Here is a 20,027-nt window from a genome sequence, read left to right on the forward strand (position 1 = left end):
GGATATGGGTGGGAGGAAGTCAAGTAACAAGTGATGTGTGTTGTGCAAATAATTTAACCATGACCTCGCTGCCCTGAACAATCAGGCACTGGACTTCCTCTCCAGCATGCCAAAACCTCCTGAGCAGTGAGGAAGGTCAGAGATGTCTCATCTCTGTTAACATTGTATATCAAGGCAGTACAAGCAACACAACCCATCTGAGCAGTGTTTTCCTCCCCAGAGCTATGTCACACATGGCAGAAGACAGATGTCTATTTTGCACAGATCCCAAACAGATCTGGCCATTTGACAGAGAGTTCAAGAAAGGATGAGAGCAGCAGAATCTGACCATAAGGAGACTTCATAAAAAGTTATCTAAATTCTTTTTCACTCTGGAGAGTTTGCACCCAGATTTGGTCTTGTCTGACAGCTCTGTATGCCTGTGAAATTCCTTTAAATCCTTAGTGAAATGGAGCCTCAGTTTACCAAAGCAAAGCATTTAAATAAACAAGAGAATAAATTAGAAAGAAGCTGAAGAGGAAATTAAGCTCTTGGTGGCTTATCTCCCCTCCTTTTTAATATCCTCACTGACTGAGTGCTAAAGCCCTGTGCCCTAGAGCACTTTTCTTTGTTTTTTGAGCTGTGTAAATACAGCTGTGACCTAGATGCTGGGGAAGTTTGCCCCTCTTCACAGCACACCCCCTGGCTGCTGTATCTCAAGAGCAGTGCTCCTCAAACTGCTGGGATGCCAGGTAGCACCGAAGTTGACTGGCACAAGAAATGCCCGGCTGCTACAGCTGCTGCTCTGTGTGCCTCAGCGCACCAGGACAGCCTCTGGCAGGTGCAGAGTCTTTTGCCCTCACCAAGCTTACACCAGGCTGACCTGTCCTCACTGTCATACAGCAGAGACCTGTTCAGGAACGAGGTCCAGATGATCATCTGACCATACAGCTGACAGATGCATCTTGATTCATCCCATCTGAGGCTCTGCTCCAGGCTTTGTCTGTGGTTTTTTCACACTTGCCTGTAACCTATACAAGACACAAAATGGTACTTAGAAACCAATCTCTGCTACGGCCTGTTGTCTTCTGGGGGACTAAGATATGCCTGGGAAAGAATCACTGTTGCCTGAAAGAAAGCAGCCCAGCAGAGTGTATTCCCACCCTGCTTGGCAAGAACATGGCAAACCAAATTGCTCCATCATATCAATTCCTGCTGCATTAATTAATGTTGATAGAAATGCAAAAGTGCTTACACTGGCTTATAATTAATGCTCAGTGAGAGCATTATTTAGTTATAGGTGACACCATCTTCCTCAGTTCTATTGATGGTTTTGGGAACTTTCAAGTAACAGAAGAGCAGTTGAATTTCGCCAGCCCAGCTGGCTGTGGCAGTGCCAGCTGTGCTTACTAGCTCACCACAGGCAAATGAGGATTCAGTCTCTGGTTGAAGTTGTCCCTTGATGTCCTCCTCACCATCCCTCACTGCTGAGGCCACTTCCAAGAGAACAGGAAGGAAAATGCTGAAAAAGAGAGACTGGAAATGACCAAATATTTTGACCACTTGGATTCAGTTGGTGAATGGTTTTGGCTGAAAGTATACATCAAATAGTTTCAGTGCAGCATTTTTAGACAAAGCTTTCTGATCTTTTGTTTTGAACTGACGTTATTTTGAAATTTGCCTACATTCTGAAAGATGAAAGAAAATGGAAGCTGTCAAACAAGAGAAAGAACTTTGAAGCCTAAATAAAAGCATTTCCTTTTAAGCTTGAAGTTTGCAGAGACATAGCTTTTGATGCTTTTGCTTTACAAATGCTTCCTCATGCTCCATAAAGTTTACATTTAAAGTCAGCCCAGCCCATAGTCCTAGAAGGAAAAGGATGGGAGCACTGTCATCACTAGGAGAAAAAAAAAATCATTATTCATGCAGTGCTATTTATCCTGGGCTAAAGCAGTCAAAATGTTTCTCTACAAAGTGGTGCAGTTCAGGGTACCTGTGATGGGCAGCCCCCCAGCCTGTGCGTGCTGCTCAGGGGAAACCAGAAGCTATTAGCAAGCACAGCCCCTCCTGGACAGCAGGGTGGAGCCGTCAGAAATACACAGCACGATCCCTCTCTTTCCTGTTATTCACAAGCCTTTCGGTGCTGTCAGCTACCAGTGACAAATGCTTCCCGCTCAGCCTGTGGCGTCACTAACTGGTTGATCTGAGCCTGGGATGGGAGGGTTGGAATTACCTTGTTCCCTGTCGGTGGCACAGTGACCGTGCTGCCTGTACCAGCCGTGCTCACTTGGCCAGAGCACCCAGTGAGGGATGTATGGCAGGATGCAGCATTGTATTACCCAAAACTATCCACAAGAAAAGTGAAGAGCATTGTGTGAATCACAGATACCTAAGGCAATGCGAGATACATCAGCGAGCATTTGTCTGAACCAAGAAAAGCTTCCCCTGCAAACTGCCAGTCATCTTCAGCTCCTGCTGCCAGGTCCAGCCCAGGACAGTTCACCATTGAGCCCAATTGTAGAAAAGCACATCACATGCATGCAAGTAACAGATAATGGCTGAAATGAGGCTGGGCAAAGTGCTGACCAGATGATCAGACATGCAGATTTTGATTATACATCAGTTCGACAAGAGACTTGAAAGCAACTCTCATTCTTGCAGCTCCCACTGAACTTCAGATCTTTGTAGTGATCAGATGCTGCAGTGAGCACAATATTCCCCAGAAACAAGAGGACAGGCTCTCACCTCTGTGAGCTGTGCAGCCACAGAGGAAAAGATGTGATTTATGCCAGTCAAAATATTGATAGAGGGCTCTAGATAAGCCAAAGTTCCCAATGCAGATGCTGATCCTGTATTTTTAAGCTTCCTAAGAAATCTGTGGGCCAGCACAACAGTCATGGTTTATTACCAGGGACACTCATACTGAAAACCTGTGCCCAAAACTTAGTCAAGTGAGTACTGACAAGGGCAGAGATCCCTCTTTGGTTACACAGGTGTACAGTCAATGTAGTGCATCTTAACTCCTCAGGGTCAAAAAACCATAATGTGAGTAACTCAGCATAGTATAGCTGGGAGCCTTTAGCTCTGTTTCTTCCAGATGAGCGTCTGGCTCAGTCTCGTGCCTAAAAGCAAAATCTGGCAAGCATTTATACATTACATTCTTACTTTTCCTAGAGAAGCTTTAACCATTTGGTTCAAAAATTGTTTATTTATGATCCTCCACATCTTCACCTTACAGAAGAGTAGGCAAGATATTTTTCCTTCTTCATAGGCTTCATCATCTCAAAAATGGGCAGACAGCTTTTGTTCCAACGCTATTTGACAATTATCATATGGAGAGTAGGACAAATTTTAGTCATGAAGCTTCTACTGGGAGGACAGAGAATGGAAGAGACATCCTGGAAAATGTTTGCAGTTTTCTTGTGGTTGCTGACTCTTCGCTACTTGCATAAAACTGTCTCAGATGCTGAGAGGAAAATATTTAGACCAGAACATGACAGATCAGAGTTTGTACTGCACTTGGCATTGCCAAAAGATAGCTAGGGGTCTTTAGGTATTTCCAGTCTATGAAAAAACAGTGTCTTTGAAGGGTTCCTAGAGAGACTCTCTCCGTACAATTATTTTGGGGGCAACCAGCTAAATTAGACAAATAGTCTGTATGGAAGACTTGCCGTATCTGAGCAATCCTAATGCTGACCAGCCCAGCCCTGTGGCAGGGTGAAGCACACTCCTAAAAGTTTTTACTGTTGCATTCTGACCATAGTGGAGGCTGGCCCTGCAGAAATGTGCAAGCACTGGAGGCTCTGCCTGATTTGTGCTGAGATCACTTCAGTGAAATGCAGATTCATATGTTATTAGTAGTCCAAACTGCTCTAAGCAGTCTTTGAAGGCTGGCTATGAAATGGGAATCTGCAGCATATTGAGCCCAACCTTCAGTCTGGTTTAGGTCCTCCACGAGGGTAGATCCACCTTTCCCTGAGACCTAGAGCAACTACTCTACACCCTTTCCCTCTGATTTTCTGTATTATTACCTATTAACTCTCAGGAGTTAGAGATTCTCTCTAACTTTTGCTAAAAGCTAGGTTTTTTCCATGCTCATCCCAAACACACCTTTGCTTTCCAGAGCCTCCAGCCCTAGACACAGAGCATGGAAAACCAGGACTTTCTTCTCTCCTCCCCCTGCCCATTTTGCCCTACAAACCCAGCAGCCACAGACATGAAGCAGGACTGTACAACATTAAGCACGGGACAAATATGGAGCATAAAAAGGGTCTCTAAGTGAAAGAGGTCACAGTCAAATGCTTCATTCTTTTTCTCCAATCTAAGAGCCAAATGTTGTACTTCATCCAACACCTTGTCTGTCCCTTGTAGCCTCCCTATAGCTGTGTTTCCACAGCTATAATGGGTTGGATTTGGCTCAGTGTCTCCTTAGGGCAGTACAGACATGCCAGCAGTCATGCAGTAGCATACTGGCAGGAAGGGGAGTTGCTAGATGTGCAAAAAGAAGGTACAGTGTGGCAGAAAGCCTGTATTTTTGGGGTAATAAGGAACTTTTGACTATCTATTGGAACAGTGTACAAAAAAATGACTGTTCATTTTGGGACAGCTCGAAATGGCCAAATTTTCAGAAGTTGATAGCCGTGTACTTTCTGAAAATTATGCTTCTCAAGCTGGGCACCCCCAAATCCCTAGTTGCTTTTAGATATGTTGATTTTCATGCTTGTGATTCAAACTTTTCCCACCAGATACCTCATAGGCTTTGTTCTCCCTTTGGGTCCTGGGGCTGTGCCCCTTCCCATTGCACATCCACAGTATATATTCAGTTTTATGGCTGAGTAACTTTTGTCTTGCCACCACTTCTTACAGGCTCTGCCTGAGAGGAAAATAAAAGTAATGAAATGAATGACTGCTTGACTTGGAGTCAACCACCTCTGACCCAACTTCAGATACAAAAGCATCTGGATTTAATAATACCTATTTATAAATAACGTTGTATCATCATTTGTTTAAAAAGAAGTAAATCCTAATGTTGATTATTTTTGAACACACCATGAGCTTTCTGGCATAATGAAAAGACAGGAAGAGTCCCAGGGCTGGCATTTCCCCAAAAATGTAGATTGTTGTGGGAAAGGAGACAGAGTAAGCTTCCTGCTTTTGTAGAGGGAACTTATTTTTTGAAGTAAGATAAACTTAGAGCACTGCTTTTGTAAAGATTGAGGCTTGTTTTACTCCCTGATATCAGACGCACATCAGCAGGCAGCGCCAAGGTGGAAGTGAGTCCCTGCATGTGTTTGTTAGGAGCACGTTCCACACAGTCTGATCACGGCACAGGGGAGGACACTCGCTGTGCACAGGGAGGTCTTGGCACCAGAAACAGTGAGGCGCAGAGCAGGAGGCTGGGAAGCATTGTAGCTTTTCTTCTGCCATAGGGTTACTCTCTGTCTCCAGCACTGCCCTTGGCTGAGCAGCAGTGAGACTCTGGCAGGTCCTGGGTGAAGAGAAATTGGTGGTAGATATCATCCACAGCCAGACAGCAAAGTTGATCCTGCAAACTTTCTTCAGGCATCTCTTCAAGACTGAGGAAGTAGCAGCAGGGATGTAAGCTGGGATCTACTAAAGACTGGTGGAAAGATGTTCCTTCACTTTGGCAGCTTGATTCAAGTACATTTCTCTCACAGACACACCAGTGATGAGGGCCAGAGTACAGCAAAGAGTACCCCAAGTTGGTCACAACTCAGCAAATCAATGCAACCTGCAGATACGTACCTTTGGGTAGGAGCCATGCCCAGCTTCAGGACACATAAGTGTGACTTGCACTGAGGATTGTGGGCTAAGTGAGCCATACTAGCCCCAGCTGTCCATTGCATGCAGTTGAACCATATTTGTTTGTAAGGCTTCTGTTGCCAGTAAAAGACAAAAGTTAGCCTGCAGGTGGAACTAGAAACAGGCTGCCATGAGGTTTTCCTCTGCATCAGCCAGTCATCAGTCAGAAGAGTCCCTCTGATAGTGGAAATTGCTGAGTAATCCAGAAAAGAACTTTGGCAAGTGATGCTGTAGCTCAAATCTGTGGTAAGACCAAAGTCCCTTGCAAGAGGAAGCCTGACTTTATCACAGGACATGACTGTAAGGAGTGTGCAGAGCTCTCAGCTCCTAGTAAGAATTCCTCTGTTGTTACTCCATGGTCCAAGATGCATTGTCATTGCAGGTGAACCAAAGTAACAGCAAAGCCCTGGGATCTGGTCTGGGATACCTAGAACACATCTGCCAGCTGATTGAGAAGATTGGGCAGCTTCAGGAGCACAACCTGCGTCTCCAAAAACAAGTGTGCAGCTTGCAGAAAGAGCAGAAGATGAGTCAGATAAAAGAGGTAAGCAGACACCATGGTATCTTCCATTGAGTAATACATCTTAAATACATCTCAAGGCCCAAACAGAAAGTTCTGTTTGGCATCTGTGCGGGAAGATACCAATTTACTACATCCAACACCCACTTGGGCTGAGTACACTGCTCTTCAAGGAGGCCTCACACACCACAGTGAGTTTAGTTTCCTGAGGCTGGGCTTGAGTTTCTGTTCTTATTCAATTTTGTTTCCCAAATGTGCTTCCTTCTTTTGAGTTAAAAAGCACACTTCTCACCTCATGCAATGGCCTGCTCTGAGTCAGTAACTTTTTCTTCTCTACAGCTGTAAACTTCCCAAGAACACATCTCCTCTCCTCAATGTTATCAAAACAAAATCCACAGAGCTCCTTAGCAATTGTGTTTTGATTTATAAGATCTTACATTTCCTTCTGGTTTCAAACTGTCAAAATCCCAGAATTTTTCACAAAACAGACACAAGGGACCATGACCCAGCTTCATGCTTTTTTCACTTCCTGTGAAAAGAAAGAGATTCTTCCTGAGCTGCCAGATGAAGAATCTCTGACATGAAACCATTTCAGTGTTCCCATTTGTCATTTTTATCAGCCAGAGCTAGTTGGAAAATCTGACTGAAATTTGCAAAGAATTTCAGGGTCTTCCTAGCATTTCCACCAGCATTTTTTAGCCCCTGCATATTTCATTAAGCTCTATCCCACCTCTTCTTCAGTCATCACACCAGATTTCCATCTTTTTTCCTACCCTGCCTTTTTGTTTATTTTAACACTCTCCAAAGGAACAGGAAGGGTTTATCACACTCAACTATTTCTTCCCAGCTGTGCTGTGGTGAGTCTTTTATTCTCCTGATAGCATCATTGTTCCCCTGGTGCTGCTCTCCCACCTGCTGGGACTGGATCTGCAGTAGGTGACTGACTCCTCCTCAGAGCCAAAGCCAAGTTCTGAGTCAGGTTGCAGAGCAGAGTAGCTTGTCATTTCCATGTACCCATCTCTCACACTCAGAGGAATGCAGCCTCCTACACAGAGCCTGGGAATTGTTAACACATTTCCTGAAGCTTTACAACTGTGAGTCATTGCTCAAAGTAACTCTTCCAAGCTGCAAAATCATCTGGTGTATGTACCCCCTCCCCAGCTCTCACTGAAATGAAAGGCATTGTGCTTTCATTTAAATATTTGAAACTTTGATCTTTTTGGTACTTATGAAGGTCTCTCAGCAGTGTCTCCTCAGATGCATTTGTCTCATACTGTTCAGTGGGGAATTGGATCCTTAGATGTAACATTCAGTGCTTGCAGTGTAGTCTACGAAACTGGACACTCTCAGGAATCCTGTGGTGCCTGGATCTCCTATATTTGAGCAGCTCTCCATCACTTTTGTTCTTCAGTCATAGCCCCTCTGAATAGAAGAGGAACACTGCTACCCCCATTTGCCATAAAATATGAAGATTGCCATCCACAGAGGAGGGCGTCCAAAGACTCCTTTGGATGAACCACGTTCACTCTCCATGTAGACTATGAGCATGGAAAGGTTTACATGTCCCTGACATGGCTAGGGAAGACACAACCCCCAAAACATGGGGTTAGCGTGGTATTAAGAGCTGGTCACGAGGACTGAAGATAACCAATGCTCACAATGATGTTCTTGAGAGGTGCACAGACATCACTACTGAAATTATGGCTTTAATCCTGGGACACAGAGGGAACACTGTTGCTCCACACCCTTTGCTTTACAGGGAAATCTATAATACCATGGGCCAAAACCAGCATCTTTCATCAGGTTTGCTAAGCATCTCCCAAAGGTATAGATAATGCAAAGTGCCACACTGCTGTGACAATATATCCAGATGAGAAGTGACATTGAAACTGTCAGTTGCTTGGGGGTCTCCAGAGGTGCTAAACTGGTGTTGGCCTGTCCTGGTTCCAACACTAGTAAACGGTTTAGTTCCCTTTCTGCTTCAGCTGGATAAATATCTCCTTACTTCCTACCCTACTAAACTCTTGTACAACATTGTTGTACAAAGTAGAAAATCTCCAAATCTCCCCTTCCTCACCCCACCAGCAACAGCAGAAGTACACTGACTGAAGTACCCTGTACAGTCAATCTGGCTGGTAACACACAAGAAAACTGTGGCATCCCATCAATAAAAATACAAGATATTGTTGTCTGTGCATGCTCCAAAACAAATAACATCTTAAAATGTGAGTCATTGTTATAACTGATCTGTTTGTTTACACTAATGCCTTAGCTGAGCAGCTCTCTGTTTAGAAACTCATATTCAATTCCTTCTGGGAAACAAACTGAGAAGATGCTGAATATCAAGCAATTTAAGTTAAATGCTAATGAAGCCATGTAAGCTCTGAAATACTAACTACAGGCTGTTCAGCATTTTAGAGAATTAAATAATTTGTCTGGATTCTGGTGGGTCGTAGGACAAGGATGGACATCCTTGGGCTGGAATGTTTACAATTCTCTGTAGTGTGGCACCACCCAATACCTTGCAGCCTGAGAGCCTGCATACTTTCTTTTTGTCTGGTACAGGAATACATTCTGCAGCATTGCTCCTGTGGAGCTGCCAGTATCTTCCTTAACTCATATCAAGACATGAAAACAAATTTTACTGGGAGGAGCAGACCTCACAGCCTCTTGGTTCAGACTGGAAACCCTTCTGATCTTTCCATCATCCCAGAAATAGGAGCGAACACCGAGAAGCTGAGCAGCTGCAATGGTGAGTTCAAATACCTCTAACATGCCCTCCCGTTTGCCGCCACTAGGTCAAACAAGTTGGCCAACCACTTTCTTTTCCCTAGGAAAGACAGTTGGGAACAGAGCAAGGTTTTAGTAGAACTAAACTCTACCTGAAATCCAAGAGAAGCAATTTAAAATGCTCTGTCTATACCTAGGATTTTAACACTGGCTGCTTCATGTATGTGAGTCAGGGGTTTTTGCTTTGCAGTTATGGCTGTAAAGATTAGGATAAATTAATTATAAAATAGGTCTTTTGGAAAATTAGCATGCCTGAATGGGACCGTTTGTGGAACCCCCCTCCACCCAGGCAAGGTAGGATTTGATCTAAGATGGAAAACCTTTATGCCTGTTGTTAGTGTTCTACCTTCTCAAGTAGGCACAGAACTCATTCCTGGAGGGTGACTTATTCTACAGACCAAGTGGAAATAAGCACCAGCTGCAAAGCTTGGATCTAGAGACCAACTTTTCCAGAAGACTGAGAAAAACTGGGCTCAGCTGACTGATGATAAAACCAGATGAAAAGTCTGTTAGATGTGAACAAATGAGCCTGATCAATTTCAAACCTTGGATTTCAGCTTGTTTCTAATACCTGGTGAGACATAGAACAACTTTGTTGCAGGATTGAGTCAGAGCCTTTGGGATCACACGAGGTCTTATCCTGTCTTTAAGTCCTTAGGGTTCTCATCCCATCTCCCATCTGAAGTGTAACTTGCTGCCAGCACTTCCCAGAGGCTATCCTAGCAGGGCACTGCTAATAAATAAGTCCTTGCATTTCATTGCAGGAAGTGAGAGATACCTGCAATCAGGAAAGAGCCAGCCGATGATGGGGCTCAGGATGTCATCAAACAATAGGAACAACAAGGAGAATGAGTTCAGAGAAGTTGGGAGTATGGCTGAGGGCCAGGCTTTTCTCTCAAAGGATCCTGCAGTAAGAAAGGTGAGTGATAAGTCTGGAACCTGAGTCTGAGTGGGACCCATGGGAGAAGCAGAGAGAAGTTCTGCTCAGGGAGATCAGAGTGAGGTGCCTGGGAAGCAAGCCAACCTTGTCTGCTGCTGAGTGGTACTGGGCCAGTGAGGGTCAGGGGAGGTCTGTGTCTCTCTGCTCCCAACCTTAAATGAAGAAGGACTTTGTCTTTATGCCAAGAAAGGCACAAATGGATCACTGGTGCTGAGAGGAGCATAGCAGACAGTAGCATGGGGTTTAGTCCTCACCAACTCCAAATAACTAACTGTGTGGACTCAGTCATAAGTATCTCCACTACTGATGCTAGTGAGATTAAGCCAAGTATTCATTACCACTAATAAAGATTTTAGTGGATCAATCCTGGCCACACTTATTACCAGACTGGCAGCATATCAATGTAATGAGCTCCAGTTCTCAAAGCATGTTCCAGAGAATGTGTTTCAGCAAATCTGTGTCACTGAAGTCCAAGGGAGCAAGGATGAATGCTTTCCTCTCCCTTTCTTTCCCATTGTTTGTATCTGCCTCAGCACTTTTGTGTTCCGGTGAGGTTCAGAAGTGCTGAAATGCCAGAGCAGAGACTCTAATCAGAGTATTCCCAGCCCTTCAAACAGGAAAGAGGAAGAAGGTCTCTCACGGGAAAGACCTCATGAAATTTCCACCCTTAAGTTGCAAATAGGTCACAAACACTTCAATGAACTTCATAACCCAAATTAAGGCTGAGGCCTGAAAGGTGCTCCATGCTCTGCCTTGTGTCCAGCCAGCTTCTGGAATATTTTAACCATGTGGGAAGCTCTGATGACTTCACAGGACTGCAGAACCAAGATCCATGCTCTTTAAACTGAATCCTCATCCTCTCTTGTTACATCACACCTTACTATTGTCACTTAGTATTGGATTTTGTACCCTGAACATGAAAGGCCCCATTTATTCCTACAGTGCAGGTACTGTATGGGAATTCTGTACTGTATGGGAATTCTGTCTGTTATACTCTTCCCCAGGCTACTAGATACTATACACATGAACTGACAGTTTAAATTCAAAAGAGAGGTGAGAGGTGGAAGGAGAAAGAAGGGATTATCACACGTGTGAGGGACTGAGTCTAAAAAGAAATAAAGGACTCAACCAAGGCTATGAGTACATTCCAGGGCAGAGCTGAAAACAGAGCCTAGTCTGTTGAAAACACTGGGAGATGGTCTCACTGTCTTCTTATTTACCAGTGTATTTCCCTTTTGTTTTTAGGCTCTGGACATCAGCAAGAACATCTCGGTATGTACTGCCTTTGCCCTTTGCAGAATATATTTAACTTGTGCCTACATTATCAGTGAGTAAGCCTGTGTAGTGCACAGCATTATATGAACAAAAGAGGTTAACCCACCCTCAAAGATTACTCTCATGGACGACAGGAGCATCAGCTGCTCAGGCTTTCTGCGGTATCAGCAGTGCTTGCTTGTTTTAGACATCACCAGCACAACTAGGGACTAACTGCTGAGGCCTCAAAACCCTTCCACAGCACACACTAATCCTAGCAGTAAACACAGAGGTTTGCTATTTCCTTGAGTAAACAGTCTTGCTTACAGGCAATTAACTCCATAGCACTGAATGATGTGTTGCAGTTCTCAGATGAGCCATGACCTCATCTGAAGTTTTGAACTGAACACTTTACAGATTCCCAAGAACCATTGCAATAGGCATTGCTGGGGCTGCTAAGTATGGCTGGGCAGCTGCCAGATTGTGCTCTCAAGGTGGCCACAACTCCTGCAGTAATGGCTCTGCTGGTGGCACAGCAGCACCAGCACACAGTGAGGAGGAACCTCGGGACAGGGCAGAACAATGCCAGGTTTGAGAAATTCACTGAAATGAAGTCTCTCTGTTATGCTAATTCTGGGATATGATAATTTTGTTCTGTTCCCCGGGTTTTTCAGTCATCACTTTATTGTTTTAAAACAATATTGGGGGGAAAAAAGGTTTTTTTTATTCATAGCTCTGTTTAGTTCACCGGTGGGTGTAAGCCCGGTGGGTCCAGATAAGCCCGGCCTGGAAAGAACAAAGATTAGAGATGGCCTCCTGAGATTCCCTGACCTCCTGATAATCTCTATTAGCATTTCAAATGTAAAGGACCAAAAGCTGTGGCTTGCTGAGTGACAGGGAAACAAAGGCTTGATCTCTTCTAATTCATGTTCCACAAAAGCTACCACCTTTAGAAAGGCTGATACCAATGCACCTGGCCTAATAGAAAGGATAAGAGAGTCAAACTGCTTTTTTGGGTTTTGTTGTAAAGGCCCCCTGCATGCATGTGAGTAGGTAGGAAATCAAACCAATCTTCTCCTTTAGCATAGCATAACAATAGGGTACAACGTGCCCTTAGGCAGCTACTCAGCATTCACCGGTGAGATGCTCTCAGTCTCTGAAATCCTAAATCAGAAAGAACAGCAGAGTCCTAGGCAGAGAAACGTTATCAAACAAAATACAGAAAAAGATGGTATTACTCAGAGTTCATCAATCCTGTCTCCTTGTCCTATACAAGTACAGGCTGGCCACTGGGCATCATTGCAGTGTTAAAAATTCTTTTGTGGGCCTTGACCCCTATCTGTTTGAAATAAAGAAGAAACTTCCCTCTTCCCACCACCCTGGAATAACCCAAAGTATGATATGTTGACCACATGAAGTCTGCCAGCAACTTGCCTCTTTTAAGTTGTGGTTTCTTTTTGCTCCCTAGGGTGAGAGCCATGCTTGGAGGAGAATGAGAGATCTTATGAGGAAGTCACGGTTGACAAACCAGAACAAGCTGGGGCTGTCCTCTGCTGCTCTGAAGAGGTCCTGCCCACAGTTGTATAGGTGAGAGAATGCTGTGGGGGATTTTCACTTAGTGTTGGGAAGAGGTGGTAGAAGCTTTACCTCTGTTTGTTGCTGCCTGGAGAAGACCACTCCTTACCTTATTTCCATTGCATATGCTGGTTCTGGTTAGCAGTGTTTGCTTCCTTAGTGCCCAGATGCCCCAGGATCCCAACTGGATGCTACCTGTGTAAGAGTTATGGAAACATTAGGGTCCCTAAAATAAGGTGCTTCTCCCCAGTAGGTTACGGGGATGATGACAACTAGCCAGAGCCATTCTATAGCCCAGTTATTTGTCTTTCTGCTCCCTCCTAAGCGTTGCAGTCAGCATTGATGTTCTCTTTTTTCCACTTTCCCACCTTTCATCCAGTGGGACAGATCATATTGTGCCTGATGTGTGTTGGGATGGGACAGTCAGGATCAGCTGGATGGTTCTTGTCAGAGGAAGAAGAGATGAAGTTTGCTGAATGTGTGCTTATGGGTGGGACCTGTTTGTTGCTGTAGATGAATATTTAGGTTAAGTGTGAGGTCTTAATTCCATTAAGTGATCCATGCTGCTCCCTTGGGCAAGTTTGTCTACCAGGCTTGTTGTAGCCTGGCTTCTGAACTAAACTGTGTTATGCATGTCCATCTGACAGTTCTGCCAGGTATCCCTTGCACAGATATTCCCTGTGCACTTGCCAAGCCCTCCCAGCTAGTCTGGTGAATTCGGAGTGTTTGTGTGTGTAATCAGGTAACAGGAAGAGCCTGGGTACCTTAGTCACCAAAGCAGGAGCATTACATGGAGCTGTGCACCTCCCTGTATGTTTTTTCAGCTGAGGTCTCAGTAACCTTCAGCGGAAGAGCTCAAATGTGCTTAAGCCCTCCCAGTTTTAGAGGGGGTGATGGTGGGGAAACAGCAGTTGTTTAAGCACTCAGGAATGTCCTATTGTTCCCCTAAAGACAGCCTGTACCTACCTTACAAAATGCATAAGGGAACTGGGAATCTTATAATTACAGCTGGAGAAAAAAACCCTCTGCAATACATGGAATGATTTTTCCAGCTGGGAAAAGGCTGGTTGGGGCCCAAGCACACGTAACAGGAAAGCTTCCTCCTATTGTTTGGGAAACTGAAAGAAACACAAAGCAGAGAGAGATCAAACAGTTCCATCTAAAATAGATGGTGAACCAGCTGGGGAAAAAATACAAACTCTTGTGAACCTTCCTTCTAAACCAGAATAGAACTAGCACTTTTATTTGTGTTCAGAAAAGTTCTGTCTCTGTAACTTTCTGCTTGCCCCATCTCCACAGCACAGAGGACAGTGCCAGCAGTCCCTGCATAAGAATTGAAGGCGAGGTCCTCCACTGCCTAAATTAATGTATTTCCAGTGAAGGGTCAGCCCAAGAGCTCCCTAGAAATTCTAGCTCCCTAGAAATTAGTCTCCTAGAATGAACAACTACTGCTATCATGGAAATGCTGTAAAATGAGATGCCAAATTGACAGTTTTTTTGCCTGGCTGTATCCAGGCCTCTTCAGAGCTCTTGTACACTGATTTTTGGAGGCTGTTTTCAGTAGCCGATGAATGTCCTTTTCTTCTACTTTCTTCTCTCGTATATCTACATAAAACCCTTGCTTCAACTCATGCCCCTTATCTCCCTCCATTTCCTTTCCTCCTTCATTCTAACCCTTATTCCCGAACCCTATCTGTTTTTGGTCTTGCTCTTTTTACCCTAAACCCAGCAATAGCAGACCCTGTCCTTTTCACTAGTGTGTGGAAAAGCTGGGCACCTTGTTCACGTGGCAGTTTGGATATGCAGTTGCCCTCAGGCTCCTATGAAGTAAAAAGCTGTGCTTAGTGGATCAATGAGAGACCAGCAAATGCTGCTGGACTGTGAAAGGGACCCTTTCTGTGGCAGCACCAGAATAGTAAAACAATAACATCTCACTCATCTGCAAATCTTGGCAAAGCAAACCTTGAAGCCCTGCTACTCTCAGCATTTAAAGCCACTGTCTTTGTTATAATTTATGAAACATGTTTGTCCTGGCTCCTGGTCCTGTTTGTACGTGCAGACATAGGGAGTTGGCTGACGTTTGCTTACCTGGGCTTTTTTGGGCTGCAGGTCTTGCACTGGAACAGGCTAGAGCCTGGTGCCCTGTATTAACATACAGTTCTGAAGGAGTCAGAGATTTGTTGCTTTTGACACCCAGTCCCACTTAAGTCATTTGGGCAATTAGATAGTCTCTTTGTTTTCGTTTTGGTAACTAGGTCAAAACAAATCCCCTTTCATGTTCCTACTCTGTGTATGATGAATGAACTGCTGCAGGGTGGTTGTTTTGTTTTTCTTTTCTGTCTCTCTTTTTTTTTTTTTTTTTAACATCCACAAAAGAATTCTCATAGCAGAGAGAACTGGGTTCTTTTAGTAGGAGAGAGAGGAGGCCTGCCAAGGTAAACATACTGGCACAAGACTCAGTAGTTTGTCATACATTGTTCTAAACAGGCTCAGGTTTTAATTTAATTTTATTTTTCTTGCTAATACATTTGCTCCTGCAAAGCAACATCTATTCTGTGCAAAGGACCAGAACAGACTGATGACTGACTTCATTATGGTGTTGTGAACTTAAGCAGCACATGGTCCTCCACTTTCCAGGGTAGGATCTAATGTAGGCAATGCCCTCCTGACATTCCAGTGCAGATATACCCATCTGGGTATCTGTGAGAGCTGTAGCTTTAATGCAGATGCATGGGCATGAGCTAACCTCAAATACAGTGTTTTTCATGGTAAAGATGATAGTTTCCGTTTGAAGCCACCAAAAGCTTGCTGCTGTATGATGCCTATTTTGTGGTTAGTGTGAAGTAAGCTAGCAAGGGCAGTGCAGTTCTAAGATTACAAAACCCCATCTTCAATATTGTGTAGTAAATGTTGAAAAGGGCACAAGAACCTCAGACTCAGATCTGAATGATGCTCTTCACATGGAAGATTATTACTAAGGTGTTCTCAACCCTGCTTGGTGTCTCTTAGGGTTGAGAAACCACCAAAGAATTAAAGAATATCAAACCAGAAGATTGGTCCATTGTAAAAGAGCTAAGAGCAGAACAAAACATAAAAATTTACAACATTTAGAAAAAACCCCAATATAGTAGTTCACAAAATAGAGTCTGCACCACATTAGTCAGGACTTTGAGTTGAAAATTTTTCAAATTGAAGATTTGAAGTAAATATCTATTAGCTATTTATTTTCTGTAAATAACTTTTGAATATTGCTTTAAAAAACCAAAAAACAAATGACAGCTTCCTTTTCTTAAACAGAACCTATTTTAAAGATGTGTCTAGAAAGTGTTTCAAAAGGTTTGTCTGTCCTAAGTCCTGGAGGCCTGAGCTAACTAAGTAATTTCAACCAAACAGGATGTATTACACTCATTTCAATCATATGTAATAAATAACATACAAAAAAATAAGCTGGAGACAGTCCACAGGAGCTAGTTTAGTGTTGCTCTTCAAAACACTTCATTTCCTACTTACTATTTTAGGCCACAAATTTTAACTTCTGTGTGATATTCAGCCACAAGTCTATCCTCCATCTTCCAGCTAGGCAGAAAATACTGGTTGCCTGAATAAAATTATGCTTGTGTCCATCCATTACAATGTGGCTCAGTGCCAAGTGCTGCATCTTGTGGCTCTTTTTTTAGATGCTGCCACAACTATTTGGACAGCATCTGTTACAGAATTACAGACTGGAGAGGGGGAAGCTGCTTTTGGGTATAGCTTAGATACATATGCACAGCATATTAATGTTAAGAACACAGCCATGCATTCTGGCCAGTGTCAGCTTCAGTTGTATTTTTCCATTTGTTAAGGCCAGATATTATGTCTTCAGAGCTGAGAAAAACTGAGAGGAACTCCATGATTGTTCTGGGACAAAATACAAAAAATGAAAACTTATGGCCTTTCTGACAACCTGAGTCAAATGGAGCAAGGTAAGGTAAGTAAAACAACATGCATTTCTTTGGATTGGGGATTTTCAGCTCTTCTCAGCACAAAAATGAGGCCATCCTGTTCCTTCTTCCAGACACACTCCAGCTTACAAAGACAGAAACATGTCAAATTTTTGAAGTTCAAATGATGTGGATTGATGTCTACTGAGGACTAGCCCATATATCTTCATTTTAATAGTCCCCCAGCTTTTGGCTTGTTGTATTTTTTTTAACTCACAATTTAAAGGCAACTGTAGTCATACAGGCTAGATCACACAGCCTTTTTACAAAACATAAAAGGCACTCAATTCATTTATCTGCAGTCAGTCAAAAGACATCCAAATAATAAGTCAATGACATGTCCTGGGAAAGAGACAATATGTTCCTACCTAATAAAGACTAAAAGAAAACCTGCTTCAGCTTCATCTGCCACCTTCCCAACTCAGCCCACAGGCTAAATACAGAGAAACTCTCTCTAATCTGACATTCACTGCATGTTTCTGTTTCAGAAAGTCAAGGCAAGAACACCAAAGGACACAAAATCAAGAATCCTGGGGTTACTCTGTGCAATCTACATCCTACAGTTGTCAACAGAGCAACTCTGAATTGAGTGTTGGAAGGGAAAGAGGGAAGGGGGATGTTGAGAAGGGTCTGTGGGCACATACATGCTCAACTATGTATGGCTTTGCTCCTGAATATGAAGTGTACTTTAAAAAGTCAAGCCACAGATGAAACTTGCTGTTAGCATCTTGGCAACACAACCAACAGGGACCTTTAAGATTCGGAAATTCTTCCTCTTCTCTGGGTTGGGAACAGAATTGCCTGCAATATTGAAGCTTTTAAACTATCATTACTTTCTGGGCACTTCTTCAGCTGAAATAAACATTAGCTCTACCTAGAGGAGTGCCAGAGACTCATTGCCCAGGGCAGAGGTGGCTGTTGAAAGGACAGCCTCCTCCCTCTGGGGAGCCCGAGTTGCAGTCTCTGTCCCTAGCACAGTTCCTCCCTTCAGAGCTGCCTATAGCCAGCTGTGCCATTTCACTGGAATCCAACAGGAAAACAAACTGTGTAAAGCTAAGGTCATTCCTGAATCCACTACTAGCTCCCCATCCTGTGGGCCTTTTCCTTCCGCAGAGGTCCCTGAACTCTGGTGCTACCCTGCACAGAAGTTGGCATTGTACACACTCATTGTAAAGACCAGAGTAAGGAGCACTGCAGGAATCAGCCTTCCAAGAGACTGGAGGGGCATCCAGGGCAGACACTGCCCCACGCCCAGCCATTATGTAATTAATCTTTTTCTCATTTTTTGATGGGGGACAGGACACCAGGCTTGAATTCCTACTTTTAAGGTCCGTTGAAGTGCTCTGTTTGTGCAGGTGGGGGCCTGAGGCTGTAGGTGGAGCAGTCATGCTGCTGTATGGCTGCACCTGCACTTTCTCTACTGGGAAAAGTTGAGGAGAGCAAGGCTACAAGGGAAAGAAATTCAAATACATCCTTTATCAACTGGTGCTCTTTTTGGATACACTAACAATTGTGTAACATCATGACTGTGTGATGGCTGCCTTATTGGCACATGTCCCCTGTTTCCTGACTCAAGGAACGGGCAGTGCAAGCTTCTGAATGTCCCATGGCTGCAGCGGTCTCTGCACACTTAGCTCTTACTGGTACTAGCAAAATAATTAATACACATGAGGTAAAGATTTAATTAAACTAACATTGCCTCTTGATAAAGGATTGTTCTACCCCATAAATGACAATATAATTACAAGTCAAGCAATTGCTGATTAAAAATCCTTCCCCAACCCCAACTTGCCTGAGAACCAAGATTTGACAAGCTGGCAGGAATGATCAGCTTCAGCAGGCTTAGTCTTTCCATAACAGATGCTTCTCCCTTGCTCATCCACATCACTGAAACCAGGACAGGATCTTTTCTGGGATTTGGAGCATCTCAGCCATGCCCTTCCAGGACCAGTAGAATTTGCAGGGGTGAGTGAGGGTTCAAGTACTCAGAAGGATTGGTTGCTACTTTTGTTAGCATCTCAATAAAACCCCTCGAACACAATGACCAAACCCCAGCAACTCAAACCAAAATCCCCATTAAAAGAAAAAAAAAGGCTGTGCTGACCCAAGGTTAGCACCCTAAAGTAGGTGCTGTGTTTAATGTTTCAGCTGTAGCTGCTGCTGCAGGACTTGGTTATTCACTATATATCTTGCTAGCTTCATCCAAAGCTAGAAAGGTTTATGACTTGATTATTCTGTGAATATTCTGTATATATCTCCATAAATACAGGGGACAAAAATCCTGCATTAACTTGCATCCTCCATTATCCCTCCAGCTTTTTTACAGTGACTGTACAGAATGTGAATCAGTGAAAACTGAATTTAAAGTGTTTTAAGACATAGCATAATGAAATGGTATTTTCTACAACCCTCTCTATTCATGGTATAAGTTTGTTGGGTGTTTTATGGTTTGTTTGTTTGTTTGTTTTTTTAATTAAGATAAACTAGCACTCTTCTTTATTATAGCATTATGTTAAATATGTTCATGTATTTTTCAGAAATAAATGTATTTATAACATGTAACATACTGTATAGTTCTCTACTCCAGGATCCATTGTAATCCAAGCATAAGAAATTTAATAAAGCTATCACTATTATGGTAATTGTTTTCAGATATTTTATTAATGAAACCGGCTTGTAGTATAGCAACTGCCACACCTTTAGGGTATCAGGTGAGCACAGCTAGTCAAGAAAGGAATTGTAACCTCCAAGCTTTTAAGAAACTTCTTTAGCTTTGGCAAAGAAGCAAGTGTGCTCTTTGCAAGCAGGTGCTGTTCTCAAAGATCTGGTGGGTGAGGAGAGCCTTTTGAAAGTTCAGGCATGACAAAACATACGTGTTAATTTCGAACAGCCTTGTATTAGGTGCTGTTTCTGGACTTTGCTTCTACAGACAGGCAGCACACACAGCACTTCCAATGAAGGCACTGGGACAAAGTGTGCTGCTGCTCAGCACTGGGGTTCCTTTGTGAAAATCTGGATTCAGTAGTGGCACTACAACACAGCCTTAAATGACAGATCCTAGCTGGCCTCTGGGCTGCTCTTCCTCAGCCTTGATTCCCAGCCAGCAGCACCCTCCTGGACAGAGCAGCTTCCTTTCCCCTGCAGGTATCTAATGCACTGTGTA

General features: G+C 43.5%; 1 protein-coding gene across 1 annotated transcript in view; it reads left to right on the forward strand.

Moving 5' to 3' along the window:
- Positions 1-19,506, forward strand: part of LOC101233446 (uncharacterized) — a 31,166-nt gene extending 11,660 nt beyond the window's left edge. Inside the window, exons 3-9 of the mRNA XM_032749118.3 lie at positions 6,185-6,346; positions 8,888-9,074; positions 9,877-10,031; positions 11,298-11,324; positions 12,775-12,893; positions 16,727-16,851; positions 17,353-19,506. Coding sequence (XP_032605009.3) covers positions 6,185-6,346; positions 8,888-9,074; positions 9,877-10,031; positions 11,298-11,324; positions 12,775-12,893; positions 16,727-16,823 — 747 coding nt within the window. The 3' untranslated portion in view covers positions 16,824-16,851; positions 17,353-19,506. The remainder of the gene's footprint in view (positions 1-6,184; positions 6,347-8,887; positions 9,075-9,876; positions 10,032-11,297; positions 11,325-12,774; positions 12,894-16,726; positions 16,852-17,352) is intronic.
- The last annotated feature ends 521 nt before the right edge of the window (positions 19,507-20,027 follow it).

Source organism: Taeniopygia guttata, chromosome 6 (genome assembly GCF_048771995.1).
Source record: "Taeniopygia guttata chromosome 6, bTaeGut7.mat, whole genome shotgun sequence".
Lineage (NCBI taxonomy): Eukaryota > Metazoa > Chordata > Aves > Passeriformes > Estrildidae > Taeniopygia > Taeniopygia guttata.